The sequence below is a fragment of the Anolis carolinensis genome, chromosome 2, assembly GCF_035594765.1.
Source record: "Anolis carolinensis isolate JA03-04 chromosome 2, rAnoCar3.1.pri, whole genome shotgun sequence".
NCBI classification, from domain to species: Eukaryota; Metazoa; Chordata; class Lepidosauria; order Squamata; family Dactyloidae; genus Anolis; species Anolis carolinensis.
In genome coordinates, this window is record NC_085842.1 from 234246396 (window position 1) to 234270251 (window position 23856).

Genomic DNA, 23856 nt, shown 5'->3' on the forward strand with positions numbered 1-23856 from the left:
ATTCCTGTCACTGGAGGCCCAAGTGGACTGTGTGGTTCAAAGTGCCTAGCACCAGCGTTGACTCATTCACTAGCTATAGCCTTTGCAGGACAAAGACAAACTAACCACAGTAGCCCATGCACTGGTAAGCTCCCGCTTAGACTACTGGAATGCTTAGTTGGTGCAACACTGGTAAAATGCAGCCAGTCAACTGCTTATGGTGTCATTTGAAGCCCTAAATGGTTTGAGACCTTGATATCTGAGAGTGAACTTGTACGGGACTGTGGCGCAGACGGGAGAGCAAACCAGCTGCAACTAACTGCCATAAATCACTGACCAGGAGGTCATAAGTTCGAGGCCCGCTCGGAGCTATGTTTGTTTGTCTTGTTCTATGTTAAAAGACATTGAATGTTTGCCTATATGTGTAATGTGATCCGCCCTGAGTCCCCTTCGGGGTGAGAAGGGCGGAATATAAATGCTGTAAATAAATAAATAATAAATACTTGAAGCCCTAAATGATTTGAGACCTCGATATCTGAGAGTGTGCCTCTCTCCATATGTGCTTGCCAGTGATTAAGATCTGCTGGGTGTCCCATGGAAGAAATCAATACACTGTGCCAGTATATGGGAGGGCCTTCTCAGCTGTGGCACCTGAACTGTGGAATGCTCTTCCCCTTGATGTCTGACTGGCATCATCACTCATGTCATTTAGATGCCGAGTAAAAACATGGTGATTCACCAAAGCCCATGGGCCTTTTTAATTAAATCCAAAGACTTACACATTTTAAAATCTGTATTCAACTCATCATATAGAATATGTAATTAATTTGTTTCAATTATTTTACTGTTTTTAGTCTATTTAATCTGTTCTAATGCTATTTTAAGCTGCCCTGACATCTCTTAATATAGAGTGGGTAAGATATAAATATAATATATAATTTATTACTGTTGTTGTTGCTGCTGTCATCATCATTGTCCTAACATTCCTAGTCTGGGATTCAAGAAAGCTTACACAGTTTGAATCAAACATAGCTAAAAATTTTACACCATACAAAAGTATTATGCAGGCATATAAGATTATTTTAATTTCATACATTTTATTTTTGTTTTATTTTGATTTTGATTAATGGCACATTGTACCTAGCTCTGAACCTTCAGAGTTAAATATAAATTATAATGGATAAAATAAATAAATGTAAAACAACTGACTTCCAATTCCATAATTAATTCTTAAGATAAAATAACACAATTGTACAGAACTCCTAACTCAGCATTTCCACTAATTATAAACTTTTAAATCTCAAACTTACTTTCCTAAATTCATCTGTTTAGGAAAAATGGGCATCCTCACAAACAGTACCAAGTAATAAATATTCATCTTAAGAATCCTACAAAGAATTGAACCTTTAAATAATTTCATTAAATTAACAACCCTTTATTCAGTGTTTAATAAGGTAAAACTTCCTACTCCCAACAGTTATTTTAACAAGTCTTTGGCAGATAATAAAAACACTCTTCGATCAAGCTTCCAGAATTATAAGTAGCATCGACAGTTATTAAAACTGTTATTATCCGACTCCCAGAGCAAAATGTCAAGCTTTGCCAACCTCATTTTGACACAAATACACAAGGCAATAAAGCTTTCCTACCTTGTATTTCTTCCCAGCACTAACACTGATGCAATCCAAGAAATCTCTGTTGCAAGTGCTATGATTTGCTAGTGTACGATTTGCTCTTTTCAATTTTTCTTTCAAAAGGTTTATTTCAGACTGTTGTGATGTTACGAGATATTCTAGCTCATTTAAGGAATACTGTTGGAATTCCTAGAAAGAGAAATAACATGGTATAAAAGCAAACTGCAGAATAACACCAAAAAAACCCCCAATGCTATTAGTGTAACTCTAGCCCCCCACCCCACCCCAAAATTAATTTTCTTTTAGTTTTGGATATCATAGGGCAGCATTAACACACCTGTAACATTTATTTTGTTATCTGTCCTCTTGTTCAGAATAATTCACCTCATTTTCTGGATTTTGAAAAATTGGGTTTGTTGTAGAAACGAAGATTGGTGATAAAAGTTCAGTGGAGACACCCTTTTCCCATGGTAATTCTTCCAGAGTGAATTTCCTATCATATCCTGTTGTCTCACTTCCCTTTGTACCTAGAACTCGTATATAAGTCGGATGTTTGGGGACTGCCTGTATTTGCCACAATTGCATACAAGGCTAAGTACATTACATATTGTGATTTGAACTGTGAGCATGATTTGGAGGGCAGCCGCAGCTATTTAATTTATTTAATTCAATTTCATTGCTTTCTACTTCCCAAGGTAAGAGGACAACTAACTATAATAAGCACTCCATATTAATTTATTAAATTATGTCTTGTCTTTCCTCAACTATTTCTTCCAATTGTATCACTGCCATCAACATTTAATAATCATAAAATAATTATCACACTGCTTCTTTAATTTCCGAGAATATGCAGAGCAAAGGTATTCTGGCATTGCACTTCAAAAACTCTGAACACTTTTCTTAGGCTGCAACCGTATACTCACCTAAGATTAAAATTTACTGTAATCAATGATATTAACTTAATGGAAAGGAGAAAACTAGATAGTCAATTTCCCCCCTTCTAACTGCCAGATTTTGGGATTCTGTGAATAAATGAGCTTCCTGACATCAGGCAGTAAGGATGTGGGGCAGGAGCAGAGCTATGACTGTCACCTAACTAACCCACATTGAGAAATTGTCTTCATCTCAGGGTACCATGCTGCTTGGGAAGATCGATACAGGGTTTTTACAGCACCAGACAGTCAGTTTAAATTGGCCAATGGCTCTCACTGGCCAATGAGTCATCCCACCACCTAGTCAGAGTGTGGGGTTCTCACTCCAGTAGTGGAGATGTGTTATTTCACTCTCTTAAATTGAAAAGCAAAGGGAAGTTTCTAGAGTTACCAGAACACCTAGAAAAAGTGTTCATAATGGCTCATCACAACCCTAAAGGTGCTATGATAGCAGTCTTCATCAGCTGAAGCTTTCAAAATATGGGCATAAAACAAAATTCTATTTAAAACAACTCTTAGATATCCTATATTATGTAGGATAATTTAAGGAAGAACAGAATAGTGACACTTTAACTACAGACTTACATTTTCTTACTGTAGCCCATTATTTATTTATTTATTTATTTATTTATTTATTTACAGTATTTATATTCCGCCCTTCTCACCCCAAGGGGACTCAGGGCGGATCACATTGCACACATACAAGGCAAACATTCAATGCCTTAACATAGGACAGAGACAGAGACAAACACAGGCTCCAAGCTGGCCTCGAACTCATGACCTCTTGGTCAGAGTGATTTGTTGCAGCTGGCAGCTGACCAGCCTGTGCCACAGCCCGGCCCTTGGTAAGTTATTCTCTTCCCCAATTCTAGAGAAAGCGACCATACTATGATAATGCTTAAAACACAAAACTGAACAATTTATCAGAACCAAAAACTTACTGGAAAATGAGCAGAGTTTATTTTCAACTTGGCCTGAGAATTTCTTTTGTGAGCTCTTTCAACCCAAGATTTTTTTTTTACATGACCCTGGGTATAGCTATATATATAAAAATGTAATGTGCATAATTAGGACCGATTTAACAACAAAACCACTTAGGGCCCTTCCACACAGCCCTTTATCCCAGAATACCAAGGCAGAAAAACCCAGAATATCTGCTTTGAACTGGGTTATCTGAGTCCACACACGAGGTGATTTTCCCAGTTCTTTGCTTTGAAATATTGTGTACAGTATCTAGTATTCATTAGTGGTCTCCCATCGAACACTGACCAGGACTGACACTGCTCAGCTATCAAGATCAAACAGGATCTAGTGCTTTTAGGGTACAGGTATAACATTTTGGTGTAAACTGTGACTCAAGAATTACAGGTAAAACTAATGTCTCTGAAAACATTCAGAAGTTATAATTGAAATAGTCTTAGACTGTCTATAGCAGTGGTTCTCAAAGTGTGCTCCATGGAGTTGCTTCGCAGAGTGGCTTAGCTGTTCCATCCTCCTCTCCCCTCCTTGTTGTGGTTGTTGTTGTTGTTGTTGTTGTTACAAAGACTGAATTGCCATCTGTTGGGGGTGCTTTGATTATGCTTTTACTGCATGGCAGAATGGGATTGGACTGAATGGCCCGTAGGGTCTTCCACTGAAATACTGTTAAGTTTATGTTGGTCAAAAGGTTTGCCCATGCCTGGTATATATGCATAATATAATATAATATAATACAGTAGAGTCTCACTTATCCAACATAAATGGGCCAGCAGAACATTGGATAAGCAAATATGTTGGATAATAAGGAGAGATTAAGAAAAAGCCTATTAAACATCAAAATAGATTATGATTTTACAAATTAAGCACGAAAACATCATTTTATACAACAAATTTGACAGAAAAAGTAGTTCATTACACATTAATGCTATATAGTAATTACTGTATTTACGAATTTAGCACCAAAATATCACAATGCATTGAAAACATTGACTACAAAAATGCGTTGGATAAAACAGAACGTTGGATAAGTGAGTGTAGGATGAGATTCTACTGTATAATATAAACATTTCTTGGGGTCCATGAGAAACTTTTGCTTGAAAAAGTGCTCCGCAACTGAAAAAGTTTGAGAACCTCTAGTCCATAGAATTAAAATCTTCACCATGATTAAAAACCAAATAATAAAAGTAGCATCACACACTAAAAAAATGTTATGAAGCAATCAGTCCACAAAAAAGGGGCCTCCATTCTTTATAGATATATTCTTTGTATATCTTTGTCCTTGCAGGCAACAAGTAGTTGCAGAGAAAATGAGTATTTTGCCAAAACATTATCCCAATTCAGCTATCCTGAACTGTTGCACAGGAATTGTTCTGTGGAGAATGTTTTTTGAATTTTTCCTGCACAGAGAATACAATTTCTACATAGAAAACAGGGTTTGCACACATACACACACATACAATAATCAATAACCAAAAACAATAACCCTCACTTGTTTTTCTCAGACCAATAATTTCTGTGCCACATTTTGAAAGGTTGGATGCCAAGAGAAAATAGCACAGAATTTTCTCTCTTCTATCAATCCTCTCAACAGGGTTTCCCATCTGTTCAAAACCCCGATTATTATTTTTTCAATCTGGGAAAGAATAATTGTGAACTTTCATGCTATCCATTATTATTTTCTTTAATACAATGCAGGATTCTTAAGCTAGGCAGTAAAGAGGAGGCAGATACTTCAAATTATTTGTACAGGTGTACAAAATGGTAATTTATTACACACCCTTGGAGCATGCACAAAGATCAAGAGCTTTCAAGACAAATACTGGTTAAACAGTTGGTTATGGCTTGGCAGAACCATTCTTTCCCATAAGAGGTGTGGACAAAAACAAAATATTTTTTACAAAAATACTTTCAGTATCAGGAATGCTTATTGTCTTACAAACAAACAAACACAGAGAATTAAATTGCTTTCTCTAATTTCGTAAAGCAAAAATTACACACAGAGATAGCACTTCTGGTTGTTGCACTGATGGTTATAAACCAGTTTTAAAATTCAGGAAGTAAAAACAGAGACTTTAACCTTCAACTCAAGTTTCCAGCCACTGCCAATGCAAGTGATAGCTTAATTTTGTGATGGAAAAAGGTTAAGCAAACTACATATCAAAAACAGGGTTACAGTCAGAATTTATTTATTGAATAAACAAACAAGTAAAAACTGATAAAATCGAGGGAACACAAGCGGCTAAATAATTTTAGACCCAAAACGAGCAACAGTGACCACATTGTTTGTAGCTTTAAACAGTTCTTTCTCAGTGCATGGGGCAGGGCATTGTGGCCAAGCATACAGATGCCAAGTTGTTTGTTCTACTCCACAATCCAACAAGGTGGAGTATTCTTCTAGGAAGTGCCATTTAGCCAGGTTGTCTTTTGATCTCTCAACAGCACTTCTGAGTCTGTTCAGGGACTTCCAAGTTGTCCATTCTTGATTTGCCCTTGAGGAAGACCCTCGTGGGGGGCCATCCATTTGAAATTTTCTGGTTTAGCTGTCCAGAGGAATACTCTAGCTGTTGCTGGGGAAACATTAAGAGGAGTGGTGGTTCTCATGAAACTTTTCCTTGATTTGATGCGATTTCCTGCTTCTTGGCAGGGGGTTGGACTGGATGGCCCATGAGGTCTCTTCCAACTCTACTATTCTAAGATTCTATGATTCTATGATTGAGTCTACTGTGAGGAGGCTGATAGCCATGCAGTGGATGGCTTTCACAGTGTTCAACCTTATTTCTCTAACAGTTGGCAGCAACTTCCCATCGCACATCTGGGGGGCGGCAATGCTAGCTAGCTTATAGAATATCAACTGGTGTAGGTTTAAGACATGCTGTGATTATTAGTCAGAATGAGGAATAGGGATATCAGAAAGGATATGAAGAGACACAGTCTGGTGATATTACGTATATTAACTTTTGCACAGACAAAATCGTTAAGATATGTATATCCAGATACATATTGGATACATAGTATTGACAAGTGTTTCCCACTTGTTAGTACTATGTATCCAATACATGATAGAAAATGATATAGACAGATAGATAGATAAATAAATAGATAGAGCCAGCTCTCTCTATCCACAGATTCTATATGAATGGAATCTATACCCCCCTCCCAAAAATCCAAAATGGCAAATCTTGATTTTGCTATTTTATATAAGGGACACAATTTTACTGTGTCATTGTATATACTGGGATTTGAGTATCCATGGATATTGCTATCCTGGAACCAAAAGCCAAGAACTCACTGTATACTTATACAAATGAAATGTTATTTAATTATGTTCACACCACCAAATAATAATTTAGAACAGAAAACCACTCAATGTACTTTGCCTTAATAGAACTTTGCTATCTGTTTCGATTTCAGCATTAAAGTGAAAAACCATGTCACGTCACTGAGCTTTGTAACATCAAATAGAAAGGAAATCTTTAATAAATGTGAATAATTTCCTAAGAATGTCTTGTATATGACCTTGGTTTTCAAAACTCTATGTGCATAGCACAGATAGGAAGCAGATTTTCACTAACCCTTTGGGACAATTAATTGGGGCTATGGAAGGAGTGGATCAGTTTATAAATAATATTTCCAATTATCCCAACCACAGCTGGAGATAAATAGTTATGAATATACTGCGGGTTTGTGCTTGCCATGATTTTTAAAGGGATGTCCATTTACCTGCATCAAAAAACAAACTAAACTTTCAACCATTATGAACCAAAATGTTTTATTATTTATACAACGGATGTCTAATGAGATAGTAATGTTAAACTTACTATCTAGGATCTATTTTGTGACATCTAAAATTGCACTGAATTTCATGCAGTCTGATAAACATTGCCCGAGGTACAAATTATATCAGGATTAAAACTGACACATTTACCCTTTGTTCACTATAATTTTTGAAAAGTACACAAAGTATTTCTTCAAAGCTGGGTGAAAACTAGCAATGTACCTCATTCAGGTTTCTCAAGGGAAAGCATCTTTCACAGGCTCGGTGAAAATTTACCAAGCTTTTCTAGCTTCATTAAAACCTGTACGGAAACTCTGGGCTCTAATGCTTCTCCATCCCTACAGGATGCCTGGAGCATAATTCTTTTTGGCCCTGAAGAGCTGCCATAGGGATTCTGGGTTTTGTTGCCTGATATTAAAGGACAGTGGGGTATTAGAGAGAGAAAAGAGACAACTGGGAGAAAGAGTTCAACAACTAGAGAAGACATAAGAGAGCAGAACTGCACACAAATTTCTTCACATGACATTTATCCAACAGCAACTTTGAGGTCCAAATGCAACGTCTACTGGCTCTGAAAAGAACCCCCAGTTTCTCATGTGTGCTGAACAAGTGTCTTTTCCTGTTTATTTGCCCTGTTTAGATTTGCCTTCAAATATATAGCTATGAAGCAACCATCCTATTGTTTTCTTTTTTCCTTCATTCTATGCATTAAATAAATTCCTGCCAGCAGAAATATTAATCACTCTCATTTGCATTTTTTTCAGTTTTGAAAGTTTTCAAATGGTTCTTTCGGGGGCGGGGGGGGGGGGGGACTGGCAATAGGCTCCTTTTCCCCTCACCACAGCATTGGCTGTGGAGTAATGTGAAGAAGCCTGTCAGCAAACTCCCTCCCTTCCTCCTCAGCTAAGGTTCTCGAAAGGGGCAAGGGGGGCTGGCATGGATACATGAAACCGTGGGTATTAGTGGGCATTCTATATTTGCACTCAGAGCAAAAATCTCTCACCCCACTAATCTGCTGTCCCATGGAGGTGAGAGTAACTGAAGTTCTTCTGCTTCAGTGTACTGGGTAAAGAGGTGCGACTTCCCATCTTTTTCCTTGGCGATAAAATTCTTGCTTTGCTTCATCCCTGAGAGAAGGAGGCCCCTTCACATCATCCTCCCTGGTGAAGTTCTTATTCTGCATCATTGCCTGGGAGAAGGGGAGGTGCTTCCCATTCTTTTCTCCAGCAAGGAAGCAGAACAAAGGCAAGTGTTTAATGCAGTCCTCTTTCCACCATGGAGAGTTGCAGCACACTCTCAACTAAGACAAGTGTGAGACAAGGCTGAGGGTTGAGGGAGCAACTCAGACATACCACAGAAGATGACAGGACAGGAACTCACCCTAAAAGCCACAATGACTGATAATTAATAACAACAACAACAACAACAATAGTAAACTTTATTTGTATCCTGCTCCCTCTCCCCAAAAGGACTCGGAGTGGCTCACAACAATGTAAAACTAATAAAATACATAATAATAACCAGATAAACAATTCAAAAATAAAATAACGAGCAATAACAACACAAAATACAAGAAATATGGTAATTTAACATCATACATACATAAAATAAAACAAAGTACATAATACTAACACAATGCTACCATTAAAAATGATACAGCTGTAATTTGGACATACCATTAGAAGACATGGCTCACTAGAAGAGGCAATGATGCTAAAAAAAGTATGTAGGAAAAGAGGAAGACCACACTATAGGTAGAGATAGGCTCAGTCAAGAAAGCCATAAGCCTGATTTTTCAAGATCTGAATGGCACTGTTAATAGGGTGACTAGGATGTCTCTCAGTAACAGAGACAGCATAAGATTATGTCAAATGGACAGCAGTTAACAAATGCTGGAACCGTGTTCTGCTTTATTTGAAACCATGCTTTTTGAATAAACAAAGTAGTACACATGTATTCATTAGCACATATCTTGGAAGCTAATAATTTAAGAGGAGTTTCATTTGTTTCCATTTTTGTTTTCAGAACACTTTTAGTTGTAACTTTCCTTTTCAAATATCAGTTAAATTCAGTCATCAAAAAATGACAGTTGAAAAGCAGTGTTTTCTCGTGTGAGATGAAGGTCCACAAAGCAAGGAAATTGGAAGTAAAAGTTGCTGCCTTAACAGCTGTGCTCCCACAACCTGTAATGATGTTAAGCAATGTCACAAATGGTGCCTGCTGGTTTGCCAATTTGGATATAAAAGCAAATGCTTTGCCTTAACTGTGAAATAACTAATTGAATCTAAGTATTTGAAGGAATGAAAAAGCAAAGAAAGTAACATTAGGCTTAATGTGGATCAAAAAAGGCAAAGTTATATATGTACTTCCATGTAGGAAGCTATGCTTCAAATATGTGTGGTGTGGTCATGTCTACCACTTATGAGGCAAACTAAGAATGAGCTGGGAAAATAATATCTCAAGAGAGTAAGAGCTAAAAAAAAGTGATTTTAGTTAGCAGTGTAACTCCAGTTAGCAGGTTACAAGAAGAAGGTATTTTTATTAAATTTTAACAGCATTGACTGGTCTATATGAAATGAAGGTTTAGGACTACTGGGCTTCTTGTATGTATTGTCCTGACCCATAAAGCTAATACAGTAGAGTCTCACTTATCCAACATAAACGAGCCGGCAGAACGTTGGATAAGCGAATATGTTGGATAATAAGGAGAGATTAAGGTGAACCCTATTAAACACCAAATTAGGTTATGATTTTACAAATTAAGCACCAAAACATCTTGTTATACAACAAATTTGACAGAAAAAGTAGTTCAATATGCAGTAATGCTACGTAGTAATTACTGTATTTACGAATTTAGCACCAAAATATCACAATGTATTGAAAACATTGACTACAAAAATGCATTGAATCCAGAACGTTGGATAAGCGAATGTTGGATAAGTGAGACTCTACTGTATATGCAAAGTGAGTGCCATTCCATCTCCTAAAAAGTTACTTTATGAGAAGGCACTTTGGAGAAAAAACATCCCAAATCACCAGCTTGGTAAAAAAAAAATAATCACTGACTGCTGTAAACTATGTGATTAGACCAACTAATAAAGCTTTCTGGGGGTAAATACTCTTCTTGAGAGAATTCTCTTCATTGCTAATTACAATCCCTCTTCATGTTACAACTAAGGGTAGACAAAGTATGGCGTATGGACTAATGCAGTCTGCCAGGATCCACAGTGCAATCTATCCCATCACCATGTGAATTAATTCATTCAGCCATTCATTAATTCGATTGAACCTTCTCACACACATATTCTAGAAGTTGTAAGTTCAATTTCTCACATCCCCTTGGTCTCTTTCCAGGATTAGAGCTTTTTCAAAACAAAAACAAAAACAAAAATCAGAAATGACTTCCAGTCATTTCCTGTTTGGAAAAAGATGTCCCCTCCTGGGCACAAAATTGGTCAGTGCTTCCCTAAAAGCGAGCATAATTGCTCATTCAGAGACTCTAGAGAGCACAGGTTACTTTTCTAGCAATTTTTAATTGCATGAGAAGAAGGTGCTGCCCTCCTAGGTTTGATGGACTGGCAGGTTTGACTCCCCCAACCATAGTAAAGTTGCCCATTCCTGCTTTATATGGCTGTTGTCTGTTATCCTTGTCCAAAACCTTGCTGTTGTTTATTCATGCAGAGGGATTAAATTTCAAGAAGCACTCCACTATGGCTGGGTATAGCATAGTTAAAATCAGATTATAGTTACCATACAAAACAGCCAGGAAATCAACATCCCCTCATTTTTTTCTTCCAAACACAGAAAAATGTTCATTAAACAGGGAGGAACACAACAGTGCGGACAAGGAATTTATTCCAGAGCACACAGAGGGTTCAATTGTGCACATACCTCTCTGTATATGGGTGCCAGCCTCCTAGATGTACACTTGGAAATGCTGTATGGCCTTAGTAAAGTATCTCCACATACACATAAACGGACCCTGGATTCAGGGAGCTCTAAATTCATGATGGATCTGTTGGATCTGACCAGGCAAATCCCAACACTGTCCTCTTTCCGCAAGAACCTGAAAACTTGGTGGTTCTAGCAGGTTTTCGAGCAGGATTAGTCCTAGGCCCCCTCTGGTTGTTAGCTAGGACCCTGCTCTACACTTCATCCACTTCCTGGCCTTATGATATTCTGTTGAACTAGTCTTGCCTAGCACTTTATAGTTGAGCATGCCTACCCTGAAGCACTAGTCATTATATTTTGGCCCTGTTGATGGAGCATATTGGAACTGAATTTTAATTTTTGTGATTGTTTTGAATTGTATGTTCTTGTTTTATGTTTATAATTTTTACTATGTTTAATTTGTTGTGTGGTTTATTTTCAGCAATTGAATGTTTTGCCATGTTGGAAACCACCCTGAATCCTCCTGAGGAGATAGGGTGGTATATAAATAAATTATTATTATTATTATTATTATTATTATTTTATTGTATGACACAGCAAACAAGATAGATATGCTGGATTTCATATCACAAAATCACAAGTCGAACACTTCCCAAGTGTCTAGGACTGTGTGATGTATTTTCGGATGATAAGCGCAGATCCCAGTAGGGTGGCCTTTTGCAGTTGGCACATCATAATTTTGTCAATGTCTATTGTTTCCAAATGCCGGCTGAGATTTTTTGGCACGGCACCCAGTGTGCCCATCACCACTGGGACCACCTGTACTGGTTTCTGCCAGAGTCTTTGAAGTTCAATCTTGAGGTCCTGATAGCAGTTGAGTTTTTCCTGTTGTTTTTCGTCAATGCGACTGTCACCTGGGATGGCAACATCAATGATCCAAACCTTTTTCTTTTCCACAACTGTGATGTCTGGTGTGTTGTGTCCCAGAACTTTGTCATAATAATAACTTTATTATTATTATTATTATTATTATTATTATTATTATTATTATTATTATTAATGAGGCCACAATATGACAGAAAATGCCCCCATTTTTTTGCATGGGGATGTATCTAATTTTTAAGTTTAGTTCCCATTTTACTGCCTCACTGAAATAACAGCATAACACATTTCATATCAAACATAATTTTTGTATTGCTGAGAATATGGCCTGACTCCTAACGTTTTGTTGAATCTCCTCAATCAGAAATGCCAGAGAACAGTAAAAGGAAATTTTGCCACATGACTTTGCATTCAGCTCATTCTAATGATCTTAGTAAGAAGCTGCTATGTAAAGAGTTGGACTGGATTGCGTTCAAATTGCTTTTAGTGTTGCATGTATGAAATTGTGTGCTAGCACATAAATTTGAAAAGACAAAAGGTGGTTTGGTCAAGGAGAAAAATGGATCACTTGTTCTTCCATCTTTTGTTTCTTAACAAATCAGATTGACTAGCCAGACAGATTGAAGTTTGCCAGACTGTTATACTTCTGTCACTATTGGAAATCAAATGTTCTACAATAACTGGTTAAACCAGGAACGGCGCTTGTTATGTATTATCATCTCTATACATTAGAATCTCAATCATACTCAAATTCACCAAAGTGTGGTTTTCAATCTGCTAACTATGCATTCCATAATAGCCTGTAATTATTAAAAACTGACAAGAAAGCTACACCACCTGTGTTTATGTGAAGCCAGGTAATGAAAAAAACAACAACGCTGTCATCACCTTTCAATTCCTGATTGCATTATCAAAACTGTAGCCGAGTTTGGCATCTGGGTGTGACCTTGTTAACTGCTAGGGTAATTAAATTTATTCTATTGGGAAAAGGGATGATAAATTATTAGCAAGAAGATTTTGTTCACATTTTATTAAATTGGCCTGTCAAAGGGTCGGCCAAATTATCAAGGGCCTCATTTATTGGAGGCCAGCCATATTGCCACATCTGTTACAATTATTTATAATTTCAGCAGTTGAAAACCAACTGAGTTAGGCATCCGCCATGTAAAGTAATTTACAAATTATCTGATGAGGGTTTTAGCTACTCCCTCATTTCTAGCCAGCAGAAAGCCGCACTGTAATTACAGAACACGATTAGGTTCTTTGGGGAACTTATCTTGCACTCATAGCCATAGTAAGATGCCGCAAGAACATATGGAGGAGCTTGTGCGTCTACTCCCTGAAGCTCGTGACCCGCCTGCCGCTGAGCCCTTGAGTTGAATTTGAATGAGAGTGCCATGGCTAATGTTCTACACATGCACCATTTATGCCACAAAACAAATCGGATCACTGTTAATTATGAAGCAGCTATAATCAGGCCTTCACATCTGTGTAATGTGAAGCGCAGTAGGCTGTATTCCAATAATGTATGACTACCTTTGGGTCGCAAATTGTGAGCCATATTGCCTCAGTAGTAGTTACTGGATTCAAAGCAAGTCCTTTGATAAAAGCCCATCACATGGATATTTTTATCCAGATTTGTTTTTTAACACAAGCTCCTCTTTATCAGCTATTGACCAGAACAGTTAAAGCATATGGCACAAGTTCATTAATGAACAGGAGCACACAGCACTCTAATTTAATGAAACCACTTGAGCCATAAAAATCAGATCTACTTAATTCCCCATCTTCCTTTTACTCTCCTTTTTTTTTTACATCTAGCCTAAACTCTAAACTTGTAACATATCAGCAGTGATACTTTTGTAAAATCAAAGGATTGTTATTTCCTTAATTTATAAAAGGTGATTCATGAGAGACTCAATGCTTTCCATTAAAACATCACCGACAAAAAATTAAGATGTCCAGAATTTCATTCTCTACCATACTTCTAAAATGAAAGAGACATGAATTATTACAACATACATCATTTGTATTTTAAAGAATACTCTGCAGCTGCCTTTTAACAACAAAAATGCTCTTTATTCAGTGAAAAATCTTTCTATGGAAGCAGCTAAATAAGCTGCACCCAGATGGCAAACCAGCTACAGTTTAATTAATCCACTAAAAGCCATTCAGTTTTCAGTAAGGGTAATGTAATTTTGAATAATTGTAGGAAAAAAATTACTAAAACGTTCTTAAGTTTTATTACAGCGGCATGAACACTGCCACTATAGAGTAGTTAAAGTTGAGTTGCTGTTTCCATAATAAAGCCCTGCACTTTTTATTCTTGCTGATTGCTTTTGCTATGAGTTGGAGATAAGATACTTGTTTTGCTAGTTTACCAAGTATATAAACATTTAAGTTCAATGAAAATATTCTAAAGTTAGAAATTCCATATATTTTTACAAATTGACAAAAATGCTTTTATTAGACAACAGCAGTACACCAAAAGACCTTTAGCAAGATAATTGTCATAGACTTACTTACTTAAAGCCTCAGTCACTGTTGCTCAGTCTTTACTTTGCATGGTAATTTTGGCCTGAGCACTCTCTTCTGCAGTCCTCTTACCACAAATACAGTAATAGGATCCCACATATTTGGGATGTATATTATTATTAACAACAACAACAACAACAACAACAACAACATAAAACTTTATTTATATTCTGCCCTATCTCCCTGAAGGGATTTAGAGCAATTTCAAATACAAAAGGGCAAACACTCAATGCCGAAATATGACAACCAATACATACACAACAGCAATTTTTTAAATAATAACCAAACATATAAAAACAAATTATAACTTAACATCTAAAATTAAAATAAGCCATAATCTATCAAATAAATTATACCAACATAAATCAAAACATCAAAGAGAAGCATTAATTTCCCAGAACCAACAGAATTCATTAGGGGTATAAAAGTTGATTATTGCTAAAGATGTTAACTGGGCTAGCAGGGTAACAGAGCCCGGATCCGGGTATCAGAGGTATAGTAGCAGTATCATTATCTAATCCTCCTCCTCTTCATAAGCCAATGAGAAAAAATATGTTTTCAGTTGTTTTTTGAAAGGGAGGGGCCATATTTATTTAATCTATTGGTTGTCTTTCATGTGCAATTCTGTCAAGGCACTGAACAATCTACACAATATTATAAACCATAACAATTATAATTTGAGGCATCCTTGTGCAGTTATGCTCTGCAAGTGTTTGCTTACTCTGCAACCTTCCTTCGCTACAATTAAACATTCACAACTTTGTAGTTCTCTAGTCACACTACTAGCATTCTCTGAACACCAAGAATCCATGCATGCTTTCTCTCAGCAATCGTGTCGAGATGAGCATACTAAATTTTCTTGATCCCCACAGCTTTTTATTTTGAATACCTAAAAAATCCTGAATGTATTTGCCATTCACTTCACTCTTCAGTTCACAATGTTTAAGTCTAAATTTAAACATATTTTTGGTTGGGGATGTAGCGACCCTTGTGGGGAGATAAAGTGGGGTATAAATAAATATAATAAACAAATAGATGGGATCACTGAAATGACAATTCTTTCACATACACATGTGTGTTATGATAGAAGCTCAAAAGCATTCACAAACTACTGTGAAAATAGTCTTTGATGCAAACATCACGTTTCCTGGTCATTATGACAGCATACAAATGCCTCTACAAGTATTAATAGCATGAATCATAGAATCATAGAATAGTAGAGTTGGAAGAGATCTCATGGACCATCCAGTCCAACCCACTGCCAAGAAGCAGGAAATCGCATTCAAAGCACCCCCGACAGATGGCCATCCAGCCTCTGCTTAAAAGCCTCCAAAGAAGGAACCTCCACCACAGTCCGGAGGAGAGAGTTCCACTGCCGAACAGCCCTCACAGTGAGGAAATTCTTCCTGATGTTCAGGTGGAATCTCCTTTCCTGTAGTTTGAAGCCATTGTTCCGCGTCCTAGTCTGCAAGTCAGCAGAAAACAAGCTTGCTCCGTCCTCCCTATGACTTCCCCTCACATATTTGTACATGGCTATCAGGTCTCCTCTCTCCTTGTATGTATTTCAACCTCTATGTGTTCCCTCTATCCAGTATACCAAACACTGTTTGAATTGACAAAAGCAGACTTTTAATTAAGCTATTTGTTGCTTATAACACTGAAAGAATGGACAAATAGAAAACTAAAATTTAAGTCCTAGAAGATTATTCAGGTCCAGGAACTGGATTTAGGTGAAGGAAACATGTTAGCTAATAAATAAAGTATTTTGCCCTTCTTATTTTCACTTTGATGGTACAGTAGAGTCTCACTTATCCAAGCTAAACGGGCCGGCAGAAGCTTGGATAAGCGAATATCTTGAATAATAAGGAGGGATTAAGGAAAAAGCCTATTTAACATCAAATTTGGTTATGATTTTACAAATTAAGCACCAAAACATCATGTTATACAACAAATTTGACAGAAAAAGTAGTTCAATACGCAGTAATGTTATGTTGTAATTACTGTATTTACAAATTTAGCACCAAAATATCATGATATATTGAAAACATTGACTACAAAAATGGCTTGGATAATCCAGAAGCTTGGATAAGCGAGAGGCTTGGATAAGTGAGACTCTACTGTATAAGAATAGAAGAATAGAATAAGAATATAAGAGTCTAGACGGCGGCTTCTTTTGCTACCAGATGAAATTGTTCTGGTAGGTTGATACACTAGCTTGGAAAAGTGGGGCTGTTCTTTGTCACAAAGTAATCTGGTTTTTGCAGTACCAACTGTGCTCGTTTTCCAAGGTAAGTTCTTCTGTCTAGGGCAACTTCCTTCTCTGAAGTAAATTGTGCAAGTTTCATTCAGTCAAAGGGATCAAAGCCCTTTCCTCCTTCAATACTACTTTTTCTTCCAAAAAATACATTGTTTCCATCGTATTCTTTCCTTTCAGCCCTTGTCATACCCTTTTTGGTCACTTTGCAAAGCACCTAGTGTGCCTCCTCTGTTGGTCTTCTTGCCCAGAGGATGTCTGAGTTAAGCAGTGGCTTCCACTAAACCCTTAAGAGCTGGTCATAATCTCTGGGTGTTGCTACACCCCAACAGAAGAGGAAGCAGTCATAAGAAAAGTAAAAAGCACATAATCATTCAAAATAAGAAATAAGTTTACAAGCAGAATTACTAGGTTATATCGTTTAAAATAGATGATGCAGGAAAACTCAAATTTCCACTGACTTGTTAGCTTGGGCATACTATTTTGGCAACCTAAACATTATCTTACCTCTTTTTTCTGTGTTGGAAAGGTTTCTGGAGGCAGTGGAGACGCAGAACTGAGAGCCCGCTGAAGTTGCTCCTCCAACTGACTTATACATCGTTCTTTTTCAAGTAGCTCATTCTGGAGAGATATTTGAGTTTGCCGGAGCTGAGTCTCACTTGCTTTGAGTTTCTCAAAACATACAGTCAATTCACTGTAAAGCTATTTAAACAGAAATATTTTAATGTCATTATGAACAAAAGTACAATTAATCAATAAAGGCATAACTATTACTGTATAAACCAATCAGCAAAATAATTTAACTAATGATGAAAATCAACTCATCCCTTAAAAATACTATTTTGCCAGACTCCATTTGGAATAGACTTTTCTACTATGAAACAAAAGTTTCAAATCAAAGTAAATATCTGCTTCACACATAAAGAAGGGTGAAATCCCATTACTACAACAAAAGATAAACAACATTAATCTTGCTCCCAGTCCCTTACTTTAGCATGATCTGACAAACCTTCAGCACAGAATAATTCCAATATGTTAGCTGTGTTGTGAGGAAACACATAGCAATACTGAGAGGTAAGACAGAAAAGAGATAACAATAAAATTTGCCTTTCATTATTAGCACATTGTTACTGTGTGCCTTCAAGTCATTTATGGCTTATGGCAACCCTAAGATGAATTTTCTTAGCAAGATTTATTGAGAGGAGACTTATCTTCTCTCACTCTGAGGCTGAGTGTGACTTGTCCAAGGTCACAGAGTGGTTTCCACAGCGAAGCAGGGATTTGAACCCTGGTCTCCAGAGTCATGGTCTAACACTCAGACCACTAAACCATGCTGGCTCTCCATCAATATAAGTATTATCATTAGAATATAGAAATTAGACTCCACCTCCTCCTCTGCTTTATAGATGAATGGGGAATATCTAAGAACATAAAATGGATGTCCTCTCACAGTCAGTTTGGTCCTAGAGACATGATTTAGTTTGATGGCACTTTCCCAAATGTCGTTAGTAAACTTTCAATGACATAGTTTCCAAAATCTAATTTGTATAATCATGAACTTAAACAGCTGTTAAAGAATATTTCCAACATATTTATGTAAAATAATCAACTGTCCTTAACTTTCCAATATACTTTTTATTGTCTGCAATGATCCTGATGGTGTTCATGTTGGTTTATTAAACAATAGAATTACTACTTCCAAATTCCTTACTGTGCCACGCAAAAGTAACTGAAATCAGAGAATAGACTTTACATCCTACAAACAAACAAAAACTGCTATATTCCAAGGCTTCCTTGTATTAGTGTTCTGGCTGCAGGAACTAGATAAGGACTTGTCAGCTATTCCACAGGCAAATTCACAGAGCATTGAGACTAAAAGTCTGTATTTTTCATGATATAGTGTCCATTGTAGCAAGATCAGTGTTACTGGTCAAATAGTCCATTTACCCAGTACCTCAATCCATATTATTTGCTGCCATATTCTAAGCTCTATATCCCAGCACACTATCTGGGAAGTCATGCTTTTTGCATAGGCACTCAAGACTACTAGGACACAGTTGGCATGGTATTTTAAAGACACTGTAAATTGTCTTGAACACGAAAAGAGATAAAATACAAATTTGAAGTAATACTGTTTCAACACACTTTTGCCACAGTTCTATACATGCCTGCTCATATATGATTAGAACAGTGGTTCCCAAACTTATTTGGCCTACGGCCCACTTTCCAGAAAAAATATTACTCGGCGCCCCCTGGAAAGGGAGCATGGCTTAGAGGGGTGGGTGTGGCTCCTGCTCAAGAGGGTGGGGCTGAGCCTCTCCCCTAGTCCAAGATGCAGGACGGAGAGGGGGAGGTGGGCGGGGCCATAAATGGGCGGCCAGGACTGGGATGGCCGGAGTTACGAAATCTGAGGCAGGGCTGAGCTTTTATCCCTGTCCTGCGGCGGCTGCCAGGACACAGGGGGAGGGGCTAGAGGAGGGGGTAGGGCCTCTTCCTAAGTGCCTGACGGGGCTGAACCCCTATACCCTGCCCCCGTGTTCTAACAAGCATCACGGGGGGTATGCAGAGGCTCAGCCCTGTCTCGTGCTCTTGGGAAGAGGCCCCGCCCCCTTCCTTAGCTCCACCCTCTGTGTCCCAACAAGCACCTCAGAAGAGGTATAGATTCTCAGTCCTGTCTCGGGCTCTTGGAAAGAAGCCACGCCCACTCCTCTAGCTCCGCCCCATGTCCTAACAGGCGCTTCAGATGCTCAGCCCTGTCTCTGGCACTTGGGAAGACCAGGGGGCGGTAGCGCCCACTTTGGGAATCACTGGATTAGAAGATACATGTGACATATTTGCTGCTAAACAGCACCAGTCCAGTTCTGCAAGTTACAGAACTAAGGATTTTACAACTTTATCTCTCAGTTCCCCAAAATAAAATCTTATAAGGTAAAGGTAAAGTTTTCCCTTGACGTTAAGTCCAGTCGTGACCGACTCTGGGGGTTGGTGCTCATCTCCATTTCTAAGCCGAAGAGCCGCCGTTGTCCATAGACATCTCCAAGGTCATGTGGCCGGCATGACTGCATGGAGCGCCGTTACCTTCCCGCCGGAGCGGTACCTATTGATCTACTGACATTGGCATGTTTTCGAACGGCTAGGTTGGCAGGAGCTGGAGCTAACAGCGGGGTTTGAACCTGGGACCTTTCGGTCTCCAGCTCAGTGCTTTAACGCACTTCGCCACCAGGCGAAGAAATATATAAATCCTATATATTTTTTTAAAATGTATAAATCAAAAGGAGAGGTTCTAGCCTTCTTTTTTAACAAATGTGCTTTGCCTTTTATAACCTGGATGTCTTTATTCTGTGGCAGGTGAATGTCCACAAATAAATGAAACATTCAGTCCAAAGGATTAGGGGATATTGGTTTTAAAGGTCATTTTATAGTAAATGTATTCTGTTTTAATTCTGTTTTTACCATACTGTTACTATTAAATTGTTTTTTAACTTTTGTATTGCGCTTTTTAAAATTGTCTAGTGTTGATTGATAGCCGCCTTGAGTCCCAATGAGGTGAAAGGTGGGGTATAAATAAAATTAATTATAATTATTTTAATATGCAGTCAAAAAATTCATTAATGCTATACTAGAACATATTGAATTCTTAAATGTATGATGTAATTCCACCTCTATGGAAATTCAAGAAGTACAGTGACTGAATCATCATGAGTCAGTTATGCTTCATCTCTTAGACATAACGTTTTCTAATGCTTTTAAAGAAATATCTACACATAAGTAGAGTGAGAAAGGTGTCAAATCCCTCCAGTGTCTTTGCAGATCACATGTGAGGCAATACTCCCAACCTGGAAAACCTTGTGGTCGACTTTGAGTTTCACAGTTATTTCTGCCAGGAGTCTAGACAACACTGATTCCCTTTACTTTATGTTAGAAAGATTATGAAAACTTCCTGACATCTATTTTATATTGTATTTATAGCTCTTCTCGAAAAAAAGAAATTGTTTTCTAAAAATGTATTCCAAGTATTTTACTGGTCCCAAACATACAAAGTGCTCCTGTAGCGTGCTGGTTTTAATGAGACTCAATAGACATGTCCACACCTAAGACTCAAGGTGGTGAGGTTTAAATCAATACTAAGGATAATAAGAGAAGAAGAATTTCTTGGTCTCTAGACTGCCTTATCAGAGCACTCAAAAATTTACAGTTTAGAAGTTTTTGTTTCAAAGCATAGCACTTCCATTCACTGTCTAGCTATTTATTAATCAGCCTGATTGAACAGCTCATAAAGGAAGTCTATTTCCTTTGGTTAGAGGTAAAATTCCCAAACAATATACTAAGTTTGAATGCTGGAACATAACAACTATGTACTATGTGAAAGAAAGCATTCAGCACACATAACGTTGTGCACCAAGGAGCATAGTACTACTTGAGGCTTATTTATTTCAATGAAATTTGTATCCATAGAATGACTGAGATCCAATGATAAATTACAATCTTTCATTTTTTTCTAGCAGACCATTATCCTCAAGAACCCTCTCTTCCACCAAAGCTGGAATTTTTATTTTCTCCAATGTATTGTTTTGAAGTTAAAACTATTTGTGCACAAAGTCAGCACCTCTCATTGTTTCATCCTCATTTGATTGGGCAGAAGACGATTACAATTGGCTACACAGGGATATTGGATCTGAAACACAGCCACAATGACTTACGTTCTTTCATGTTGTAAAGGCACTACCTCCTCCTCAAACAGTGGCACAAACCTGTTATGTAGACACTTGGAAGAAAGAGTCATGGCGACAGAGCAGAGCATCAGGTTTTATGAGAGAACAATCTCATTATTTAAGAAAAACACCACTAAATGTAGCCACTAATACCGATGCCAGCGGTTCTCAACCTGGGGTCCCCAGATGTTTTTGGCCTTCAACTCCCAGAAATCCTACCAGCTGGTAAATTGGCTGGGATTTCTGGGAGTTATAGGCCAAAAACATCTGAGGACCCCAGGTTGAGAACCGCTGACCTATGCTATGGTCTGTCAAATCTCAGCAAGTAAAATTACACCAGTGGCATAGCCCATAAGTCAAGGGAAGGAGATTTATGCATGCAGAAATGGAGTACCACTATACTACATTTTACTTTCTGGAAAGAAAAATGCAGATCTATAAAAGGTAAAAAGTGCTATTGGAATGTGATGCAACAATGACTTGCCCCAAGTAGTCAAGAGACATTGCAAGAAATGTATTCCTGCCAAGCACCGTACTTATATGGAATCAAATATACTTGGGGAGGGGAGGGACTGCATACTTTTTGATATGAAACTGTTTCCGCTGTGTGAGCATCTTCCTGAGTTCTCAGTACTTTTTGTGTGTCCATATTGAGAGCCTGAAGCTGCTGGATCAGCTCTGCCTGCTGTGCTGCATGTTCAGTATTTTGTTTGTAGAGATTCTGCAGTTCCTGCAACTCCTTCCTGTGCATAGCAAGCAAGAAAAAAAAGAAACTTAAGGAAAAGAAATATGTAGAAATACTTGATTAAATAGTCATGTTATATATTTTGATTAAAGATCTCATTTTCGTGTTTGCCTTTCCTTTTCATTCTCTTAAGGTTATCTGTAACTAAAAAAAATAGTATAAATGAAACCAACATTTTTTTCATTTCTTTCAGTTAAATGTGTCTGAAAACAGTATTACTGATAACACAAATGAAATCTTTGTGGAGTCTTCATGGCAACACTAAGCATTCTCTTTTCCGTATATGAGATTTTTTAACGTTCCCAGATATGCAATTGATATACTAATAACATGGATACTTTCTTTTAGATCCAAATAAAATATATAAAGAGTCACTGGCAGTCTACACAGAACATCAACAGTAAAGATGGTCATTTTCTGCAGTGGACAGATGAGATTCTTTAGATGGGTTGCTTCTTCTTCCACAGACAGGTGTCTAAAGCAATCAGGCATACCTAGCACCAAGTCTTATATGGACCCATAAACTACAATGGTAATTAAACAGGCCATCAGGTAAGAAAAAGAAAATGAAGCAGATGAAAATGAGTAACCATTGGAAAAGTGTATTCCCTCTCCTGTCTCCACCAGCACTTCAGGGGCACAGAAGGAGGGCAGCATGTTCTATGCCCAACACACACACACACATGTGTGTGTGTGTATATCATTATTACTGTTCGTACAGTAGCAAAGGACATATTTCCTATGAGACAGATTTACGCTAACTCAATTGTTATTTCAAAACAGTAAAAAATACATCCCTATTTAAGAAAATAGGCACAAGAGGCTCACAACCTTCCAAATCAACCACTTGTAGAAATGTCTGATCAAAAGGTTAAAGATTAACAATTGAAGTTATTTTATCCTGCTTGTAATGGTTAAAAATTAAAAGGTGCAGATTTCAAGGTGGTAGCCCTACAAAATTCTGCACAAGGGGCCCTGGTCTGAAAAGCAACAGATGTAGCTGATCTTCTAGTAGAATGAGAAATAATTAGTCCCAACAAAGGCATTCTAACTGTTTTAAGGCAGAGGAAAATGTAGGCCTTTATCTATCTGGCTGGGGTACATTTTGACACCCTGCATTCCACTGTAGTTAACTGAAATGATATGAAAAAAAGAATTAAAAAACAGAAAGAATGGTTGCTTACCTGTAACCATGTTTCTTCAAGTGGTGATCTGTGAAATCCGCACATATGGTAGTAATTCAAATGCATGCGCAGCAGTTCAGAACCTATAGCAAGCTCTCTCATTTTAAGGCTATGGCCCCACCCTTCTTCCCCTGAGGATACATAAGAAACAGGTGGGGAGATAGCCCCAGTTCCTCCGCCCTGCAGAGGCAGAGTCGCTGAGGCATGGCAGTCAGTGGGGAGGACGGGTGGGGATGTGCGGATTTCACAGATCACCACTCAAAGAAATACGGTTACAGGTAAGCAACCATTCTTTCTCCTTCATGGTGTCTGTGAAATCGCACATATGGTTGACTAACAAGCTACATACCTTGGC

General features: G+C 37.8%; 1 protein-coding gene across 7 annotated transcripts in view; it reads right to left on the reverse strand.

Moving 5' to 3' along the window:
- cntln (centlein) overlaps window positions 1–23856 on the reverse strand; it is a 256558-nt gene that overhangs the window by 137859 nt on the left and 94843 nt on the right. For all 7 annotated transcript variants that reach the window (XM_062971885.1, XM_062971887.1, XM_008103175.3 and 4 more), the window contains 3 exons: window positions 22153–22315; window positions 17368–17562; window positions 1629–1802 (listed from right to left, as the gene is read on the reverse strand). In XM_062971885.1, coding sequence (XP_062827955.1) covers window positions 1629–1802; window positions 17368–17562; window positions 22153–22315 — 532 coding nt within the window. The remainder of the gene's footprint in view (window positions 1–1628; window positions 1803–17367; window positions 17563–22152; window positions 22316–23856) is intronic.